Here is a 22,411-nt window from a genome sequence, read left to right as displayed (position 1 = left end):
AGTCCACAGTTTGCAAAGTTAAAGCCTAGAACGTATACACAGGATTAGAGATTTAGAGCTGGATGGAATTTTAGAGGCCAATCGCCCTCATTTTGTAGATAAGAGACTTTACCACTTGTCCAAGTTCTCACTCGGTAATAGAAGAGCCAACATTTGAACTCAGGTCTTTTGATTCCAAATTCCATACTGTATAAGTGCTGCATGTAATTGGTTCAAAAAAAGGAGGGAAGGGAGCCAGCATTTATTAAATGCAAATATCTCATTTAATCCTCATAGCAACCCTGGGGAGGAAGATGCTGTTATTATCCTATATTTACACGTGAGGAAATTCTTGTTTGCATGGTGTCTCACCCCTTAGATTTTAAGTTCTTGAGGAAAGGGACTGTCTTTTGCCTCCTTGGGTCTCCCTAGCACTTAGTGCAGTACCTGGTACATAGTAGGCCCTTAATAAATGTTTATTAATTGACTATGGAACACAAGGTATAAGGAACTTGACCACAAACAGTTGCACGGTTCATAAAGTGTCTGAGTCCAAATTTGAACTTAGGTCTTCCTGACTCCAGTTGTATGTACTACATCACCTCTGGTTGCTTCTGAAAGGGGAAGGCATTTATCGTTGATAGTTTCAGAACCATTAGAACAACAGCTATAACAGATAATAATAATATAATATATAATTAAATACCTTCACACAATAACTTTGTTAATCAAATCTTGTGAATTTGCTATAACTGAAATTGTTACTGTACGGTTGTTTCAGTCATGTCCAGGGCTTTGTGACCCCATTTAGGGTTTTCTTGGCAAAGACACTGGAGTGGTTTGCCATTTCCTTCTCCAGCTTGTTTTACAGATGAGGAAACTGAGGCAAACAGGGTTAAGTGACTTGCTTAGGTCACATAGCTAGTAAACATCTGAGCCCAGATTTGAACTCACGAAAATGAGTCTTCCTGACTTCAGGCCCAGAGCTCTATCTACTGCATTACCTAGCTGCCTCATGACTAAAAAAGGGTTGACTAGAAGAAGTATGTTTTATTAAGGCCTTTTGTTTTTATATCACAGTCATTTCTTTGTATCTTCCTCTCTCCCTCTCAGAAAGAGATCCTCCCTTAAAACAAAAAAAAGAGGTGAGAAAAAAACTAACCCTAAAACCCACCCCTCCAATTCCATGCATCATTCAACCCCTAGAAGTGCCCCCACCTCTCTGCCAAGAATAGGGCATTCTGTTTTCCAAGACCAGTCATGGTTTTTCAGTTATCAAGACTTAGGCATCCTTTTAGGGATCTTTTTATTTATATTTTTGTAGTGACAATATACACTATTCTTTTGGCTTTTTGCATGTCCACTAGTGGAATTGCTGGATTAAAGAGTATGACTGCAAATTGTTTATTCAGCATAGTTGGACCAATTAATTCACTGTATTGGTTTTCCTGTCTTTCCAGTATTGACTTACTATTTTTTGTCATCCTTCCCAGTTTGCATGTTGTGAAGCGAAGGGGAAGAATTTTCTAAATTTGCATTTCTCTTGTAATTCCTGAGTTGTAGTGTGCTTTCACATGGTCTCATACAGTTTGTAATTTGGGGGGAAACTTCATATTTTTTGACCACTTAGCTAAGGGTTCTTGGCCTTTTGTTACAATTTCACATATCTTAGATATCAGATTTTTAAAAAAAGACTAATTGGGGCAGCTAGGTGGCACAGTGGGTAGAGCACTGGCCCTGGAGCCAGGAAGACCTGAGTTCAAATACCGCCTCAGACACTTGACACACTTACTAGCTGTGTGACCTTGGGCAAGTCACTTAACCCCAATTGCCCTGCCTTCCCCCCTCAAAAAAATTAAAAAAAAATAATAAAAAAGACTATTTTTTCCCTATCTTGACTCGGCTAGAAGTACAAGGGCTACTAAGTGGTCTGATCCCACTAATGATCAGTCTGGGAGGTTTGACCCGCTCCATCACCAACCTAGGTTGCTTTGCCCCTCCTTAGGTAAACCCATCCCTCTCTTTCTTGCCCTCCTCTAGGGCTCACTATATTGATGCTGGACTTGGTACAGACACACAAATGACCTAGCCTACTCAAACTCAGAACTCCTGAGCTCAAGGGACCCACCATTTTCAGCCTCTCAAGTAGCAGGGATTACAGGCGGGCATCACCATGCTTTTATCAATGATATATGATACAAAACTATTTCCCCCACTAGACGGTTTCTGTTCGTATTCTATCTACACTGATTGTCTGTACAAAAGCTTTTACATTTTACGTAACAGAAATGGCCTGTTTTGTCTTCCGTGATCACCTCTATGTTTCATGAAGGCTTCTCCTCAGTTCATGGTTGTGAAAGGTTAATTCCTATTTTCCTTGAAGTTTTGTGTGTGTGTGTGTGTGTGTGTGTGTGTGTGTGTGTGCGCGCGCGCGCGTATGCATGTGTGACGGGATCTCATATTCAGGTTATAATCCATGATTATTCAATGTATATCATAAAATGTTGGTCTAATTTCTGCTTTCTAATTTTTAAGGGTTCTAACCAAATAGGGAGTCCTTACCCAAGTAAGTTCTTGGGCTTGTGAAACTGTGGGCTACTATTTTTGATTATTTCTGGTTTGCACTTATCTAACCAGTTTTACTTTTTTTTTTTTTTAAGAAAAACCCAGTATCTAAGAGTTTTGATGATTACTGCTTTATCATGTAATCTGAGGTCTGGTAATGCTATGTCTCAGTTCATTCCTAATTTTTTCACTGCTTCCCTTCAGATTTGAGACCTTCTGTTCTACAAAATGAATTATTATTTTGTAATATATCATGTTATATAAAATATATCTCTATATGATACATAATAATTATCATATAATTCCATAAAACAGTCCTTTGGTAGTTTGATTGGCATAATACTAAGTGTAAATTAATTTAGGCAGTATTGAATAGGGTTGACTTTGCAAAGCATGCTCCTTAGAGACTCATTAGTGCGTCTTTGATTCAGGTAGCTGCTCTCAGGAGGTGCATTTGGTTATGGAATGCACAGGCTAGGCAACTGGACTTTTTTCTAGGTGGAGAATTAGAGATAGGCACTGTACCTGTTACTTCTTTATTATAGAGAACTCCTGGGTGGAGTTCCTCAACTAATGTAGGTTAGAACCTGCTCTGCAAATTAGTCTTAAAGTGCTTGCCAGGTTGCCTGGGGTCACACCAACATAATGTGTCCAAAGTGAGACTTAAACCCAGGTGTTCCTACCTTCTGGTCTGGCTCTCCATCCGTTACGCTTCTTGCCTCAGTTTGCCAATTATATGTGCGTACTATTATTGAAAGTTCAACATACCATGTATGTTAAGGAAATTTAGGAAAGGCTTTTACAGTGAAGATTCCTGAGTCATCAAAGGGAACCCCAGAGAAGTCGGAAATTCAAGATTATCCACATCTCTGCTAGAAAAGGCAATGCCAACCACCTCTGATCTGCAAATGAGCCGAGAGGAAGAAAGGCATTCCTTATATAGAAGGAGCTTGCTTGACTGTTCCAGAAGGGAACAGAGCCTTTACAATAGGTAAACATCAAGAGTCTGTTTCATGTCAGCCAATGGAAAGGAATGCTGAAGGACTGTGAATAATAAGTAAGATGGCACTTGACACTTAAACTATATGGCCATTAGAGACTAAATTATATGTTAGCTTTGAACCAAAGGTGAAAAAGTATGGATTTACTGGAAGGTCCAACCAGAGTAAGACAATTAACTTGAATGTGACTTAAAAATAATCAACAAGGGAAAAACAAGTTAGGGCAGGGCTTGGTGGGGTTATAAAATTAGGGATGAGGAAACCGAGGGCCAGAGAGGTTAAGTAGTTTGTGCAATGTCACACAGATATTAAGTGGTCTGGGTCCAGAAACCCAGAGAGCTCTAGATAGGGAAAAGAAGATAATTATCTGCAAGGTTAATGTAGGAAGAACTGAATCCTAGTGTGAAGTCTTTGGGGTGTACATAGGGAAGTGCCTTTCTCTTCTTGGAGGAGTTGGGGGAAAGAACAGGACCCAGGGAGAATCAGGGTGGTTTCATAGTAGAAAGTGGTGTGTGCCTGGAGCTAAAGGGAATGACTTGGGTGGATATATCCAGAATAGGAAGCAGCTCGGGAACAGAATGATTCACCTGCCAACCTTGGAATCAGTGCCAATCTCAGTCCTCCTCAGATTACAACTCAAGAGTTTACTTGTTAAGCATTTATCCTAGATAACAGAGTTTAAGAAAAGACAAGGGAGTTGGCATTGGGTCCCCCTAAGTGAAGTCAGTCACTGTAACGGCTTGACTAGACTCGAGTTAAATTAAAACCATAAAACTCTACTTTGTGAACTCATCTTTTTCTGTGGGTTTCTATGACAATTCTACTTCTTTCCTTTCTTTCTTTTTCTCTTTCTTTGTTTCTTTCCTTCCTCCTCCCTTCCTTCCTTCGGTCAGAATGAATGTAAATAGTAACTGTTTCTCTTCTGGCCAGCAACCCTGAGGGTCTTCCCCTCCCAGTTTGATTTTTTTTCTTTTTAAATTAAAGGGGCCATCCCTTGACTCACTTCTTACAGGTGCCTGTTCACTGAATGGGCACTACCTCACTCAAAGTAAGAACCTGAAAAGACCTTAGCCTACAAGGGCCAGGGTCTCCCATTGCATCCTGGGCCATCTCTAGTTGTCCTGATGAATATCTGGCCACTGGACCCAGATGGCTCTAGAGGAGCAAGTGAGGCTGGTGACCTTGCACAGCCCTCCCTCAACTCAAAACAAAGTCAACTGCAAGTCATGTCATCATCTTCCTGACGTCATGGTCCTCTTCAAAAACAAAGGACAAACACAACCATCTGTGTTGGTAAGCAAAATGGGCTCTTAGCACTTAGTTGACTTTTGTTTCCTTTGAGTAATTCAGTGTATTTCATTGAGCCTTACTAGGTGCTAAGCCCCAGGCCCAAACCCCTATTAGGTGTAAAACCTATGTGGGTGTGACTTGGTAACCAAGGAGGGGCCCCCGATGGGGCTAACTCAGGGGAGGGCCTAGTTTTACACATGAGTTTGAGTGATAGGTTTGGGACATCAGAGGCTCTTAGACCACGTGGGTTTAAGTCGCCTCTTTGTGCCGATTTTAGGTCACGTGGGAGAGTCGCATGTGTGACTCACCCCTGACCCTGAAAAAGATATAAAACCAGGGGTTGGTTTCCTCTTCTTTGGAGCTCTTACCCACAGCAGTGGTGGTGCGTGTGACTCTGGGCCAGCCCCTTTCATGAGCTCCTGGGCTGAACCTAGATGTTGGTAACTATGAATCTGTATTTGCTCTGTCTGTTGATGTTTGTAATTTGTTTGTAATTTGCTCTGAAGTTCAGCGTGCTGGTCTTTTCCCCTGAACTAAGTGAATGATATTTGTATGCTGAATTAAAGTAAGCTTGTCAACCCCTTAACGTTGCTTTCCTTAGTTAAGCAGATCAAAAGAACCTGTGCTTTTGCAGCGTGCTGGTAGCGTTCTTGTTGTTGGGCTTGGGTTGGTCTTACACCCCCATGACAGCTGCTAGCTGGATTGTTGAAACACCATCTTTCTGTCTTCCTTTCTTCCTTCCTTCCTTCCTTTCTTTCTTCCTTTCTCTCTCTCTCTCTCTCTCTCTCTCTCTCTCTCTCTCTCTCTCTTCCTTCATTACTTCCTTCCTTTTTCCCTCAGCTTCTAAGTAACATTAATTTTAAAAAATAACATTCATATAGAGTGGCTTTAAGGCTTGTAAAGTACTTTCTGTATGCAGTGTCCCAAAATTCTTAGTGTAGTTTGAAGCTAAGACGTTTGGGATACCTTGTATTGTCTCACTTGATCTTCACAATGAGGTAGGAGCTGTTTTCCTCATTTTAGAAATGAGGAACCTGAGGCTGACAAAGGGTTTCATATCCAAGGTTACATAACTAGCTGTCCAATGCAGGATTTCAGCACCCTAGCCACTAGGGCCACAATCATGGTCTCCAAATAAGAGGTTTTTTAATAGAAACTCTACACTTGTCTTGGCTGAACTAAGGGGAAAGGTAATTTTACTACGTCTGGACTAGTCAACAGGCCCCCTTTGGCCAGCTTTACAGCCTAGAAAGTAGAAATGTAAGGAGAGTCAGGCCACTTGTGGACTCTGGTCTTTTCCCACTTAGAGAAGTGACTTTCAGTCGTAATTTCCCTTTTTCTGACTCAAAAAAATGAAGCAAAGAGATCCATGTAGTTTCTCCTTTCCATTCATCTAACACTCCAAGGAAACCAGGCTCCAGAATGGCACCATGGGGGCCTCTGCTGCCCCAATGATTCTCTCTGCCTTTTTCTTTCTCCATAAAGTCCCAAGGTTGAGTACATTCTCAGCCCCTCCTGCTTTCTTCTTACCACCCTTTCCCTTGGTTCAGTGGTTCCTGCGTGAAGGAGAAGACTAGAGCTATTTCTTTTCTACCACCTCTCGGAAAATGGTGTGCAATCCTTATTTCAGGCTCCTTGGATGTACCAGGGAAACCAAAGCAGATGAACAAAACTAAAGGAAAAATGCTCTAGCTTACCTAAGCTGAAATCCGTGGAATACTATACATACTCTCAGGCACAACTATTTGGGTGGTGTGGCTAAGCTGCTTTTAAAAAAATTATAAAATCTTTAAGATTTTAAACTTAAAATCGTTATTATGATTGATAGCTGGGGACATGGGCCAGGGAGAAGGACAGATATTCAGAAATGAAGGTGAGGTGAAAATAGAAGATGTCAACAAAAATTAGACAAATAAGAAAAATACTGTTCTGTGCTTGATGCAAACCTGTGGGAAATGAGCTTTAATCTGTCTCAACTCCTCCTTCCCTGACTCACTGAAACCACTGGCCAGCTGATTTTCCATTTCCCGAAGACAAATCCCATAAAGTGCTGGATGCTAGAGATCCACTAATGCTCTTGGTAGTAATGGCACACTGGGTTTGCTAGGGATGCTAAAGTGGCTTAGTCTTCAAGCAGTGGGAATAGCTCTAACTCTGGTGTCAAAGGACCAGGTTTTGAGTCCTGGTTTGATTACTTGTTATCTGTGTGACCCAGGTACTTGCTTCACATTCTGGGACATGAGTTTCCTCATTTTTTGGTTTTTTTTTTGGGGGGGGGGGGCAGGGTAATTAGGGTTAAGTGACTTGGCTAGGGTCACACAGCTAGTACATGTGTCAAGTGTCTGAGGCCGGATTTGAGTTTCCTCATTTCTAAAATGAGAGTGCTGGTTTCAAAGGCCTACCAATTCCAAGTCTGAATTTATGATTCTATGTTCCTGCTGGAATGTGATTCCTAACCTAGTTACAGGTCTGGGGTCTTCAGGCTCGGAGCAGAAATCCTTCCTATCTGCTTTGGTCAGTCATCTAGTCTTAGTTTCCTTCCTGTCCATCAGAGACCCACTGAAGTCCTCTCCTTGACCAAGGAACAATTGATACCTTTTCCTGAATGTGAGATGACTAAATTCATTCACCTCTGCATTTTGTGGTCATAATTTGTGTCTCTTCCCAGGAAAATGGTTTTCTTTTCTTCTCAGTCTTTTATCTTTGGCTTTTGTTTTCACATCACATCCATTTCCAAGTACATATCTCTCCTCTTGCCTTCCCAACCAAAAGCCATCCCTTATGTGTGTACTCATATATATGTCTCTATATCAATAATGGCCAAATAATTGCTAACTCCTTCACCAGTAATGGCAAGGTCATAATATCATACATGGTTACCTGGATAAACATTATTAGCGCCTATCTTCTCCTCTCTATAATTTACAAAACCTTATTTCCAATGTTTCATCACGGCATGGAAGTGACCCTCCATTTTTTTCCCTTTTTTTTTTTTTGGAGGGGGGTAGGCAGGGCAATTGGGGTTAAGTGACTTGCCCAAGGTCACACAGCTAGTAAGTGTGTCAAGCGTCTGAGGTCGAATTTGAATTCAGGTCCTCCTGACTCCAGGGTCGGTGCTCTATTCACTGCGCCACCTAGCTGCCCTAACCCTCCATTTTCAAAGGCTCAGGGGAGTGAAAGCTCTGATAGATTCCTCCCATCTTGAAACGATTCAAATATGGTCCTGGAAATGGACTGCGTCTGCTTTCTGAGGACTAGCCCAGCTAAGAACGGAGAGGGCAGGCACCAGTGGGCATCTTGGTGATGAACTCTTTGGCTGTGGCAATTCATGGAATAATGTGTATCCCGGTCCCTTTGCTCTATCTGCAGTGACAGGGTGCAGGGGACACTAACAATCATAGTTTTTGAATCTCTGCCTAATAACCCCAACTGGGCATTCTACAGGAGAAACTGAGTCTTGTCAAAACTGACATTCTAAATGGAAGAATGACTCACAGGTTCTCTATATGATTTTGGCTGGTGATCTCATCAATTCCCATGAATTCAATTATCATCTTTACGCCGATGAGTCCCAGATCCATCCATCCAGCCCTAACCTCTCTCTGATGTCCAGGCTTGCGTCAACAACTGCCTATTGGGCATTTCAAACTGGATGTCCCATAGACATCCTAAATTCAACATGTCCAACACTGAACTCATTATCTTTCTCCTGCAAATTTTCCCTTCTTCCTAGCATCCTGCCTTTCTTTGTATCCTTATGTGCCTGGAGCATAGGGGGTACTTAAAAACGCTTGTTCACTTCCCTATTACTGTCAAGGGCACCACCATCCACTTAGACTCACGACTTAAATGCCTTCCTTAACTGTTTATTCTGTCACTCTGCCCCTCCCATACTTAAACTGTTGCCAAGTCTTTCAGAGTGTACCTTCACAACATCTCTCCTCTATGCTTCCTTTCTCTCCTCTAATACTGCTATCACCCTGGTGCAGGCCCTCATCACCTCATACATAGATTATTAGAACCTTCTAGTTGGCCTCCCTGCCTCAAGTCTTTTCCCACTACATTTCATCCTCTAGGTATCAAAATGATCTTCTTCAAAGAAATCAAAGCTATCAATAGTCACATAAAAATGCTCCAAGTCACTACTGATTAGAGAAACACAAATCAGAACGAAACTCTGAGATACCATGTCATATCTATCAGGTTGGCTAACATGACAGGAAAGGAAAGTAACAGATGTTGGAGGAGATGCAGAAAAATATGAACACTAATGTGCTGTTGGTGGAGTGGTGAACTGGTCCAACCATTCTGGAGAGCAATTTGGAACTATGCCCAAAGGGCTATAAAACTGTGCATACCCTTTGACCCCGCAATACCACTACTAGGTCTACATCCCAAAGAGATCAAGAAAAGGGAAAAGGACCAAGGCGTACAAAGCTTCTCATAGCAGCCAATACCCCAGGCTATTTAACTTTCCCAACTGTCTCATCTGTCAAAGTATGTCAGTCTATCATTTTTTGGTCAGTTTTCTGAGTCCTCTCGCCACTCTGGACGCCCAACTTAACCAACTCTCTTCCTTCTAAAATGTACCTGAACAGATCACAATGGTCCAGATATGACCTGAACAAGACAAGTTAGTATAACCTATTACATTTAGGCATAATACATCTGGCCTTTATTTTTTTAAAGAGAGATCCTAGAAGATAATTATTACACTTATTCATAACAATTTAACTTTCCTTTTCTCCTCTCCTCTCTAGATCAGTTCCATTCAGTGCTGAGAAGGAGACTCTGGATGGCCTGGTCAGCTGCAGTTGATTATCAAGGGAAGCGTAAGGAAGCAGTTCTTAACCAAACTTTTTTCTCCTTTCTCTACCGTTGGCCATTCATTCCTAACACCCAAAGGAGCCCACGTGCCAATGTAGTACACACAAACATACCACGACCACTGAGTACAAGCTCATACGTACCTCTCCCCATTCAACATTCTTGGGCGGTAAGGGATAGTGTGAGATGATATCATAAGCGATTTCTTCCATGAACCACTTGAAACTTTTGCAGTTGTGATCTTCCCGAAATTTCTTCAGTTCAGATATGTCCCCATAGGGTAGTGCTTTTGATTCAGGGCGACTGGCATAGAAATAGTCTTTGTACCCATCCCACCAAACCTCCACAACTCTAATGTAGTTCTGTTGAAAAGAAAACATTTCACAAGGCAACATGTTAAGTTTTTACTTAGTGTAAAAATCTGTCTTAAAGGAACATGAAATATTTCAGGCCATCTTCAAATTGCGGTGTGTCTTCATTCTGGCCTTTGACCTCATATGAGTCCCTGTCCTGGGATGGTGGGCTTCTCTGATTAGTGGTGGAGAAGGGTAAATCTGTAATCTGTAAAATAAACTAGAGAAAGAAATGGCAAACCACTCTGGTTTTAGTAAAAAAAAAAATGCTGAATGGGGTCACAAAGAGTTGGACATGACTGAACAAAAGGCTACTTTCAGCTCTAAAATCTATGATTCACTGTTTAAAAAAAAAAGAATTTATTTTCTGAATAAACATAAGGCTAAGGTTGGAAATAAAAATCTTACCCCTTAACTTATTATTGTTATTCATTTTCTGAGAATGCATACATAGATATCTTTATATATCTCTTTTTGAGTTGATAACAAATAATACTTCTTTATCATTTATTTAAAAATCTAGTATTTGGGATGATAAATAACACTAAAACTAATTCTGAATTCCTAACACCTCTAACTCTATTTTTAATTTTTCAAGTGCCAGGAAACTTCTACTTCAACCCTATTTCACAATTCTACTAGCTGTAATAGGTGCCATCATCATGCTGTCCATATCCTGACATGTTTTTTTAATTTTTAAAAATTTTCTGCTTAACAAAGACCAAATTAAGTGAGCATTTCCATGTATACAGTTGTACAGAAAAAGAAGATTGTATGAGAATTTGTGAATCTATTATGTGCAGCTTGCTTTTAAAATATATATACACACATGTATGTGGACTTGCATATATGTCTGCATATAGACATATTGGTGTGTATAATTTTCAGAGCTGTCCTGCTTGCCCGTGATTTTTTTCTGGCCTTCTTCCGCACATTAAAAAAATGCTTCAATGATCCTTTTTTCTTTCTTTTTTGACTATCCTAGTCCTAGCCCCCTCTGCTTCCCTTCCCCCCGTAAAAAAGAATAACAAACCCTTTGTAATAAATACATATAATTAATAAAAATAAATTTCCCTACTGGCTTCGTCTAAAGATCTACATCTCCATCTGCACCTTCATTCTGTCCCTTCTCTATTTGGAGTAGCTGGCATGCTCCATCATCATCTTTCCATCAATTTTAAAGGGGTCACTCCTGAAAAAATTCACCCTTTCTTAGGGTTTTAATGATAAGACTCACCTTTAGTGTTGGAGAAGATCCTAAATAAACTGGTGGGGGATTTCCTTGCCAACCCGAAAGACGATATATATGTCCAACTCGAGAACAAGGGACAAACAACAATTTGCCACCACACTGCCATATCTACCAAGGAAGGAGAAATGTGGATGTGTTTTTTTAAATAAGGTATAACCCCCGTACCACCTAAAATCTCATCGTAAATTATCTATCTTTCTGACAATAGACATAGTAAATTATTCACACAGTTAAATGTTAAGACACTGTAATTTCCACAACCCATACAATATTAATAATAATAAAAGTTAAGGTTTATAGAACACCTGAAGTTTTGTAAAGAGCTTTAGATAAATTATTCTCATGTGACCATACAACACAGAAGGCTGCTGGGAGCAGAGCAATCAGTTTGCTACCAAAAGGACCCTTTCAACATACTCACGTAACCCTAGCAACCTTTCTTCAAAACAGTTTTCTAAACAATCGTAAGAAAAGAAGGTGATGAAAATGGGAATGAAAATGCGCTTAAGGCTGCTGAGCAGTAGGCAGAGGGGGAAGAGGAGGGGGAAGGGAAAGCAGGTGCAAAGAGCCTCTCTAGTTGGGCTAAGGTGATTGGGAATTGCTAGGATGAGGTGTGAGCTGACTACATAAGCACTTCTGCCTGGTCAGGTAGTGGTGGTTAGAGCACCACAACTCTGATTCAGGAAGACCTGAGTTCAAATCCTGCTTCAGATTCCTTACTAGTTGTAAGTGCTAGTCACCCGAGTCTCAGTTTTCTTATCTGTAAAATGGAGGTAACATAGTACCTGCCTCATGGGGTCTTCATCAAAGGCGGTATCTGTAAAGTGCTTTGCAATCCTTAAAGCACTATATATATGGTGACCACCAGCCTGTTTTTCATCAAACTGACCTATCCATGGTAAGGGGCAGAGAGAGTATGTAGGGAGGGCACAGACAAAGGGGCCAGTTGAATCTGGAAGCATGGCCAGTCAGTACCAACCCAAACAGCGGCATCTTCTCCCTTGGGAACAGCTTCAGGAGTTGTGGAGTGCTGTGATAGGTTTTGCTCATCTATTCCACTGCTACGGAGTTCACTGGCCTTGATTGCTGACCCAGATCCGATCAAAGGAATGCCCACTCCTCTCTGGGTTTTCTCGACACTGCTCTGTCTCCCAATACTCCTGTTACCTGTATGACTAATCCTTCTCAGTCTCCTCTGTTTTTTTACTTTTATTTTTAACATCACATTTTATTTTCTTAAAGTAATGAATGTAAAACTCGACCATAAACTGCTTTTCAGGAATGTAATTCTTAGGAGTGAAAGCTGGAGATAATAATAACTGACATTTACATAACGTTTTCCTATGTTACACCTCACTTGAGTTAGCAGGACAGGGACTACAGAGGTATTAATGTCCTTATGCTACAAAGGAAGATCAATAGCCTTCCTCGGCTGAACCAAAACCCTGTCCCAGCTTATCATCAATGTGTCAACCCTCATATTCCTGCTCTTCTTCCCTTCCCCAGGTGAAAAATTCTGTACATTCTCTGGGTTTCTGGTTACATGTCTGTGCTTATGTCCATGCACGGTTGGGTCCCATGTTCTTATAGTGTTTTTTTTTTTAATTCGTCTTGGCTTGTTGCTCCTGTGGTTAATCTCCTTTGAAGGTTTATATTTCATGCACTATTCCCTATGGGTGGGTATCCCCAAGAATTGGGTGCTCTGTCCCCTCCTCTTCTCCCTCACAGTGATCTTATCAACTCCTGCGGATTCAATTGGAGACAAGGTGGCGCAGTGGATAGAGCTCTGGACCTGGAGTCAGGAAGACCCGAGTCCACATCCAGCTTTAGAAACAAGCTGTGCTAGTACTTGACCCTGGTCGAGGCACTTGTCTACCTCAGTTCCCTCATCTGTAAAATGGGTTATAGTAATAACACATCTCCCAGGGTGGTTGTGACGATCGAATGAAAGTTTTGTAAAGTGCTATATAAATGCCATTATTATGTTGTCCATCATCGTCTCTACGCGAATCTGCGTACCCAGTCCTCATCTCCTTCCTGAGCTCCAGACCCCAAACTCCAAATGCTTTTGTTTGATGGCTCCACCTGGATGTCCCGTAGGCATCTCGACAGGTCCGAGATGCATCTCGCTTTTCCAACTAAACCTAGCCCTCCTTCTAACTCCCCTTCATCTGCCAAGGGTCTCTTGCTCTGCCCTCCTCCCCCAATCACGCGCCAAATTTTACTGATTCTGCTCCCTTAACATCCCTGGTCTCTCTACCATAATAGAACATGAGCTTCCATCACTTGTAAGCAGGGTGACTGAGACAGCCTCCTAATCGATCTCCCTGCAAGTCGTAGTCTCTTCATTCTCAGCACAGCAACCAAAGTGATATTCCCGCAGGCATAGGTCTGGTCACATCACTCCCTTTGCTCAAGAAATGTCAGTGACTCCCCATTGTCCTTAGGATTACTGCATATTTCTCTTGTCTATCACTTGCATTTACTTATCTCATGTTATATCCACCTAACAGTACATAAGCCTCCCTGAGGCAAAGGGCTGCTTCAGTTTTGTATCTGTATCCTGGCACCTAAAAGAGGCTTACTGATTGATTAATTCACCTAGGGGAGGGGCAATGAGGGACAAGACAGGATCAGGGGCAGAGCATGTCCCAGGGAACTTCCTCTAAGCCACTCCCCTCTCCTAAGGGAATGTCTGCATCTGGCTCTCTCAAGAATTGGAAAGAAACTTTGCAACCCTAAAAAACAAACAAACAAACAAAAAAACCCCAAACCTATAGTCTTGAAAAGCAATTTGAAATCTAATGGTCAGGGTGGTAGGAAGTGAACCAACAAGAATTTATCTAAGAGCCTACTATGTGTTAGGCATTGTGGTAAGGTCTGAGAACACCAAGAAAGATAAAACTACAAATATTGCTCTTATGGAGAGCTCATATTCCAATAGGGAAGATGACATGGAAGCATCTAGTTCCATACAGGATATAAAGCCGATGGCAGGTAATCTCGGACAAAAGGCACTATACGATCAATAGAGATGATATTCGTAAAGTGCTTTGTAAACCTTAAAGTGTTAGCTTTCATTATCAAGTATAGAGAAAGTTTTTCCAGAACAGGTACACAGTTCATTCTTGATCCTTAATTGTCCCCTTGTCAGGGTCAGTCAATAAATATTTATTAAACTCCTTAATGTCTTAGCTCCTCATGAAATAAGACATTTAAGAACAGGTAAGTTTTTTTTTTTAAAGCTTAAATTCTGCCTTAAATGAAGTTTTGATTCTCAAATTTGATTCTCCAATATTCAAATGAACTTGTGATCTCATTCTTATCGTTAATCACTCCAACAATGCAGATCACAACTGGTCTGTGTCTGTCCAATCTGTGACTGGCCCCGCCACCCCACAGAGGCACCACATAGTGCACCTGGAGCTTTTTCTTGACATTGCAAAGATAGCCAGGGAAGCACATGGACTGCCCATTAGTTATTCTTGGCTCTTGTCATGTAACCCAGACCATCTTCTTTTCTCATACAAAAAAACTAATAAATATTCATTTTGGTATTTAAAGATATACGTTAAAAAAAAATCCTATCTTCATGTGCTTGCATAGAGGGTACCCCTCTCTGGAATGCACTCTCTCCTCTCCTCTAACTCCTGAAATCCCTAGTTACCTTCCAGGTTTTACCTGACCCCTACAGTTATTAAAGCCCTTTCCTTGAAGTCACTTTGTATTATTTTGTGTATGATTACCTGGGGACATGCTGAGTCCCCCTTAAGGGACTATTTCTTTTTGTTGTAGAAGGGGTAATCAAAGGAACTCCTGATTGATTTGGTGGGTCCCTCATCCATGCCTTAGGATATCCTGTGAACTGCGGGACCCACCAAATGAATCAGGGTTGTTCAGAGGACTTATTTGCGGGGGCAGGGGGGGGGTCCTCTGGGTCCATGTAATGAGATTAGAGCAGAGGTTCTTATTCATTTTTTTTTTGTGTCATGGACCTTTTCTGGTCTAGTTTAACCAATGGACTACTTCTCAGAATGTCTGCATAAAATAAAATACATGGGATTACAAAAGAAACTAGTTACATAGAAATATATTTATCAAAAAATTTTTTTGAAAGTTCACAGACCCAGTTAAGAACCCCTGGATTAGAGGGTGTCAGGGGTTCTCTTAATCACCTGTCATGTCTTTGTATCCCTAGCAGCACAATGCCTTTTGTTGAGCATTAATACATTTAATAAAATCTATAGATGCTTGTTGAATTGAAGAATAAAAAAGCCAAGCTTTTACTAAAGGAGCTCTCCCAAATTCTGAAAGTCATAAAAGTCTGGACTACCTTGATAAACTTCACCTGTTAAAATGAAATGTTTTACCTTGTAAGAAATCTCAAAGTTTTCACCACCCCAGATCTGAAGACCTGGATCATAGAGACCTAGTTCAAAGAAGAAATCCCGTTCAATGGCAAACAATCCACCAGCCATGGCTGGGGACCTAAGAAAACAAGACAATAAAGTATTAGATCCAAGCAAAAAAAGCAAAACAAAACAAAAGCCAACAGAAAGGCATCCCCTCTTGTGCACAATCAAATAACGGAATAATTGGGAGAAGATCAAACTGATGACCAAACAATAAGAAATTATTTTAAGTGTTTGTAAAATAATCTGTTTTAGGTTCACTCCACTCAGTGAATTTTCTGAGTTTTTTTTTTTTCCTTTTACAAACTACTTCGACTGAGCCTTGGCTCAGCCATTAAAAGGAGACTCCATCCCTGCCTAGCTTTCTGCTGCCAATCCAGGGGGATCCTACAGGCTGAAAATGAAGCCTTGGCTTCAGCTGAATACGAAGTATTCACTGCTTCTCCTCCTAAGCAGCTGGGTGGTGGTGCTGTTGGTTCTGCTAACTGCTATTACGCTGATTCCTATGACTTATTCTGGGAAGAAGGAAACCACTACCCACTAGCAGCAGCCTGCCATTTTTTAATTTAATAGTTCAGGGACTTGACAAATGAGAGGAAGGTGTAAATCTCTGTAGGATGGCAGACAGCAGAATAGCTACAGTTTGTGCATCTGCAGTGGCTGGTAGTAACCTGATGCCTAAACTGGCACATGAAACCTCATTAGGAATGGAACAGTAATTCTATTAAGAAAGGAAAATCTTATAAGGCACAAGCTGTTCTAGTTTTTGGTTTGTCCTTAGAGTACGTTACCAAAATATCTAGCCGTAGTTCAATGACATATGTTGTTCTGTTTCTTAAAATTATTCTCATAACTGTGCCTTTTGGAGTCGCAAAAATATCTCAGCAGATATTTAATCTGGAGAATCATGGGATGGTGTTATTTTAAATGACTATACAGATGATTCTAAGCGAATAACCTGTTATGACAACCTGGTAAATAATTTAAAAAATTTATTAACCCAGTAAGCAGACAAGTAGATGATTTCTGGGTTGTTTTATAACTGTCCTAATTTGATATTCCCAGACTTGATGTTTTATAATTTCCTTTTGCTTGCCATTTCAGTTAAAGAAAAGTATAAAAAGTATAGACACCACGAAACCCTAAATCACACAAAAGATTTAAACGACATTGTAAGCATCTTCCACAAAATCATGACCGCTTCCCTCCACAACACTGAACAACAGTATAAAAGGGTGATTGAAATAATCATCAAACCAGAGTTTCACAGAGATTTGACAAAAACAATTTAAACACAGGGGGAAAAGCCCACTCCTGAAATATTTTGTCATATTTTGAAGATAACATTCATCAGTGGAGAAACCAAAAGAAATGAGATGCGACGAATTGTTTTATTTGGAAACTGGATTGGGGCGGGGGGGGGGGGGGGCGGCGGCAGGGAAAGCTGATTTTTGAAAGAGCTTTCTTTCCAACTGAACACATTCTTGAGAACAAACAGAAATAGAGGAGCCTGTTTAACATTTCTTGAGCCTTCCACTTCTACTGATCAAACTTGACCTGCTATAAAATGTCTAGGGCAGAACTGGCACATAAAACTGAAAGGAATATTATGTTGGTTTTTTTTTTAAACATTTGTCCTTCAATGTTCACAGGAGTTACACCCAGGCATTAAAGGAGATATGGAAATTTTGAATTTTAAGCAGCTTATAAAGAGTGTCCCAAAAGTCCTAAGCTACTAAAGCTTTAAAACCACACCAACACTTTTGGGACACCCTGTATTTCATGTTATGTATGACATCCTTATTATGCTCAAAAGAATTAAAATTTGACTACAACTCTCATAGGAGTGGTGGGGAAGGAATGATTTCATTCAATGGTGCTTGGAAACAAAGCTCTCATATCATTACTTTTTTTTCCCTGGGAAAAAGCAAATTTTCAGTGAGCGTATTTTGGGTAAAGATTTCAATTTAAGTGCAACAAGGGAGAATCAATAAAGGGAATATTTGCAGTTCTACTAGCAGGTAGTGTAAGTGCTAATGGTGCTAGTGAGAGGGAATGAATCTCCTTTTCAAATGTATCTGATATAGCACAGAGGTGATTAGTAGCAGAATCCTAGTTTTGCACAAGTATTTAGAAGGTTAGTGTCTGTTAGAAAGGAACATAAGTTACTTAGTGATTACCGATAGGGCTCAGTTTGAGTCTTTCTCATTGTCTTCTCCCGTTGGGTCAGAGGCACTCTCTTCCAGAGCAAACTCCAATCCCACGCTCCTCGAGCGTACCCATCTTCATCACCACCCCCTTGGGGCATAATTTTAAAATTGTTGGCATCTATGATATCTATAATCGGCACAGTACATACGGTTCTGTAGTGTAGTGATGGTTGCAGAAAAGATGAAATGGAGGGATATGGACCCATATATTTTACACGAGTTCATAAGGAGGGAAAAAAAAAACAAACCACTTAGAGAAACATTTGACTTCAGAAGAAAAAAAAAGCAATGTTCTTTACCGATAAGGCTCAGTTTTATGTTTTCTTTTGGCCTTTTCCTTGTGGCTTAGTGGAATACGTTTCCATAGCAAACTCCAGTCCCAGGCCCCTCTGGCAAAACCATCTTCATCCCCACCTTGCTGTGGTTCAATGGAATAATCATTCCCATCTATGTAATCTATTAGAGGCACAGTACATGTAGTTCTGAAACATTTACAGAAAATGAAAAAGCATTTTAAACTCAAGAACTGGAAACTACCTAATCTAACATGCCCCATGATGCTGTCAAATTTGTAAGTCCGTCATAATCTTCTTTATCTAGTGGCAAACAGGTTAAGGAACTGTCCCACTGGAGGAAAAAAATGGATTCCCTTTTTTCTTTTTAACAAGGAAGGAATAAAGAAGGCTAAGGGTGGGATGCACCAACATACAGGAAGGGCAAAGAGTCGCTGAGTTTGTTAATACTGCTTTCTCCTTTAAGTGTTCCTGTAGGCACCGAAGCTTGTGACTACATCACTACCAGCCTGTCACTTCCCTTCTCTGAAAATAAATATATGAGACAATGAATTAAGCAGACAGGGCTGGGGGCACAGCCCTGGTTGCTTCTGTTCTTGTTGATTTTACTCCTTCAGGGCAGTTAATAGAGAGACGGACAGTCTTACCTCCGAAAAGAGCACAGACTGCTAGGAAAGGTACAGAACTACTGCTTTTCTTGAAAACAAACCAAATCCCCCCCACCCTTGCCCCAATCCACCCAATCCCCAGCAAGGGAAAGGAAGACCCAAGGCCAAACAAAAGCAAGGAATGGTCTTTATGTTTAAGGCAGAGCATCCTGCCTATTTGAACTTCATGGAAGGGCTGCCCTAGATAGAAAATAAAAAAGATATAAAATTTAGCATTGAAAAGATTAATATTATCCTTGTTTTACTCTTCTTACCCTAAAGAATCTTCTTCATTTATTTACTAAAATAGAGATTAGCATCTTCCCTAACCATGTAGGTACCTGGCACTTATTATGCACTACTACGTTCTAGGAAATGTGCTAACTGCTTTACAATGCTGTATTATCTTGAAAGTACAGAATCTGAGTGGGAAAAGAGCCCGGGGAATTCTTAAGCTGGGTCCGTGAACTTTTAGAAAATTCTATTTTGATGTCATTTAAATACAACTGATCTTTTTGTAATTTTCTGTATGTTACTTTATGCATTTGAAATATTATTTTGAAAGATTTAGAGGTAAAAAAAAAAGAAATATTATTTTGAGAAGTGGTTCAGAGGTTTCTCTAGAGAGTTCCATAAAAAAAAAAAAGAACCCTTGCTCTAGAATGATGGCCTGGGAGACAAACATGGGGCAATGTTTCTCTTTGAGTTTTTATTCTATTCTAGGTGACACAGTAGATAGAGTGCCCGGTCTGGAGACAGGAAGATTGAGTTAAAATCTAGCACAGACACGAACTAGCTGTGTGACCCTGGGCAAATCACTTAACCTCGGTTTGCCTCAGTTTCCTCATCGGCACCTACTTTCTAGAGCTGTTTTGAAGATCAAATGAGATAACTGTAGAGCGCTTGGCACAGTGCCTGGCACACAGGAAGCTTTATATAAATGTTAGCTGCTGTTATTATTCTCATTATAACTGCCCACGAGGAGAGCTAAAGGCACTGTAGGATTAAAGGAGTTCTCCCAGAATTCTCTGGACCGTTGTTTCTTTATTGCCTTTAAACAAGATTAAGATCACAGATTTAGAATAGAAAAAGAATTTACAGTTTATTTAATCTCTCGTTTGACAGATGAGGACAGTGGGGCCCGGAAAAGAGAAGTTATTTACCCAAGATCACTCAGGGAGAGAGCCAGAATGTGAACCCAGGTCCTCTGATTCAAAATCCATCACTTTCTACTATATCACATTAGGAGGTAAGTCACGTTTTTAAAGTAACTTCTGCAGAAATGGTATCAAAACACATTTATGCTATGCTAGACACAAGGACTATTTTCAGCTAATTGACACGGTCCCGCACATGGTATTTACTTAAAAAAAAGTTATATTCCTGTTTTAACCCAAGTATTATCATGGAGTCTCTCAAGGATCTTCAAGGCAGCTAAACCTCAACTTCTTTGCAAACTATAAAGAGAAATAGGCAGGGACTTCCTGCATTTTGTAAAATGGAAAATGAAGACAGAAGGTGAGAGGAGTTGTCTGGTGAATCAATGGAACAGATCAATCTCAAATTCTTGGTGTGTTTTTTTCTACTCCTGATTTACTTCCTTCCTCCACCAAATTATGCCTCCTCTCACAAGCTTAAAGCCACATAAACATTCCTTATAACTGTTAAGATTTTTTATGAATGAATTCCTGATAACATCTTAAAAGTTTGGATCAACACTTCAAAAGTACCATCGGGCCTTTTCTGTACCAGATTCACTCTAAAATAGAATGAAGAGGTAAGTTGGCATGGCCAGGGGTTAAAGAAAAAGCAAATTATTTCCAGGGCTAAAATTGTGCTGTTAGACACAAGTTCCGAGGGATTAAGATTTCTTAAAAGTCATCCCATTATTTTCTAAGTATATCTACATATGGTTCCTTGTTTATTTTTTTCTTACATAATCTTTAATCTCTCTTCTATCAGAGCTTAGCATAGTACCTGGCACACAGTAGACATTTAATAAATGTTGACTGATTGATTCTTCTTCCTCAAGTAATTTAAAGTGCACTTTGTGTTTCTTTTCTATCCCCTCAAGAGGTCTAGCAATAGGCTGGCTACTGATGGTGCCAACAAACTTTTTTAAGACTGTAATCTTCTGCTCTAAATTAAGGTGAGGAAAAAGAAGCCAAAGTGTAGAACATTTAATATCATTTAATGAATTACCATCATATCTTGTACCAAATAACACATGAAGCGAGAAATCAATAACAGACTCTTAATGAAAATGATGCACAGATGCATGGCACAGAAGAAAGAGCCTTGACTTTGTTACTATCCCATCCTTGATACTATCTATGTGACCTTGGGAAAGTCACACACTCCCTGGGCTTCAGTTAACTCACTTGTAAAGGGAGTATGTTGGTCCAGATGGTTTCTGAGATCCCTTTCTGCTCTAGATTATGGGGTTTTGTGCTAATTCCATGATTTTTCCCTTTTCCAAGTTCACTATAATTTTTTTAAACCCTTAATAGGAACCTGAAAAAAATCAACAGGGAAAAGTGAAGTCCTGGAAGGAAGGAAGGTTCTTAATTTGTTCAAGCTAAGCCACCTCCAAACATTAAGAGATTCCACCATAATGGCATGTCATGATTTAGCACATCTAATTTTCCTGGATTCCCAAAGAACTGTAGTTGTGGCTTAGGCCCACTGATGTCTTTAAGAACAAGCTACTGCCTTCTAATAACCACCTGGAAAGTCTTGGAATTTGGTAATGACATTAAATTCTAGAAGATCCTTTAGGTTCATAAGAAGAGGTGAAGCAACTATTCTAATTCTAAGTTAGCAAAAATCTCTTGAGGAAATTAAAGACCTAACCAGGAAAGAATTTTAAGACACTGCAGTTACTGGTCACTATCTCACATTAAAAAAAATAGTGTATCTGATAGACTGTTGGGCCTGGAGTCTGGAAGATCTGAGTTCAAATGTGGTCTCAGACACTATCTGTGTGACTCTGTACAAGTCATTTAAGCTGCCTGCCTCAGTTTCCTGAACTGTAAAATGTAAAAAGGATGATAAAAGCACCCTACTCCCAGGATTGTTGTGAGGACCAAATGGGATAATATTTGTAATTAGCACAGTGCCTGGCATAGAGTAAGTGCTTAATAACTGCTTGAATCCAAACAAACCAAAAGAGAAGGAAAGTGTTTGTTACCTGTCCTTAGATATAGGAGCTATGAGTGGTGCATACCAGTTCACTGCCACCTCACAGTGGGCATCAAGGTATATGAGAACCTTTAAAAAGAAAGAGGTAGGGTAACAGAACACAAATGACTTCTGTATGTGTACCATATCACACATCATTGAAAGACAGAGATAGAGTTACTTTAAATTGGGATACATGCGATGGCTGTTTAAACCAGTATTCCTCATTTGAATAAAGAACGTAGATAAAGACAACCAATAAAAGATTATTTAAACTATAATACTCTACTTGGACAAGCACAATATATAGTTTTCATCAAATGCTTTAACACTTCTAACCTCAAAAGATCTCTTGTTTCTTCCCTGAGCTATGTGAGTGGGTCTTCAGTGGAGATGAAGCTA

The 22,411-nt window shown here is 40.2% G+C and overlaps 1 protein-coding gene across 2 annotated transcripts in view; it reads right to left on the bottom strand.

Annotated features, from left to right (window-relative positions):
• The window catches only part of GALNT7 (polypeptide N-acetylgalactosaminyltransferase 7), a 210,518-nt gene that overhangs the window by 8,061 nt on the left and 180,046 nt on the right, over positions 1–22,411 (bottom strand). Inside the window, exons 5-9 of one of the 2 annotated variants that reach the window (XM_036765346.1) lie at positions 22,020–22,099; positions 18,189–18,371; positions 15,638–15,755; positions 11,253–11,375; positions 9,806–10,024 (exon numbers count right to left, since the gene is read on the bottom strand). In XM_036765346.1, coding sequence (XP_036621241.1) covers positions 9,806–10,024; positions 11,253–11,375; positions 15,638–15,755; positions 18,189–18,371; positions 22,020–22,099 — 723 coding nt within the window. Of the gene's footprint in view, positions 1–9,805; positions 10,025–11,252; positions 11,376–15,637; positions 15,756–17,859; positions 18,043–18,188; positions 18,372–22,019; positions 22,100–22,411 lie in introns of both variants that reach the window. The other variant, XM_036765345.1, reaches the window with a different exon arrangement.

This window comes from Trichosurus vulpecula, chromosome 6 (genome assembly GCF_011100635.1).
Source record: "Trichosurus vulpecula isolate mTriVul1 chromosome 6, mTriVul1.pri, whole genome shotgun sequence".
NCBI classification, from domain to species: domain Eukaryota; kingdom Metazoa; phylum Chordata; class Mammalia; order Diprotodontia; family Phalangeridae; genus Trichosurus; species Trichosurus vulpecula.
The sequence above is the reverse complement of the archived record's forward strand: the minus strand, read 5'-3'. Positions and strand labels throughout refer to the sequence as shown.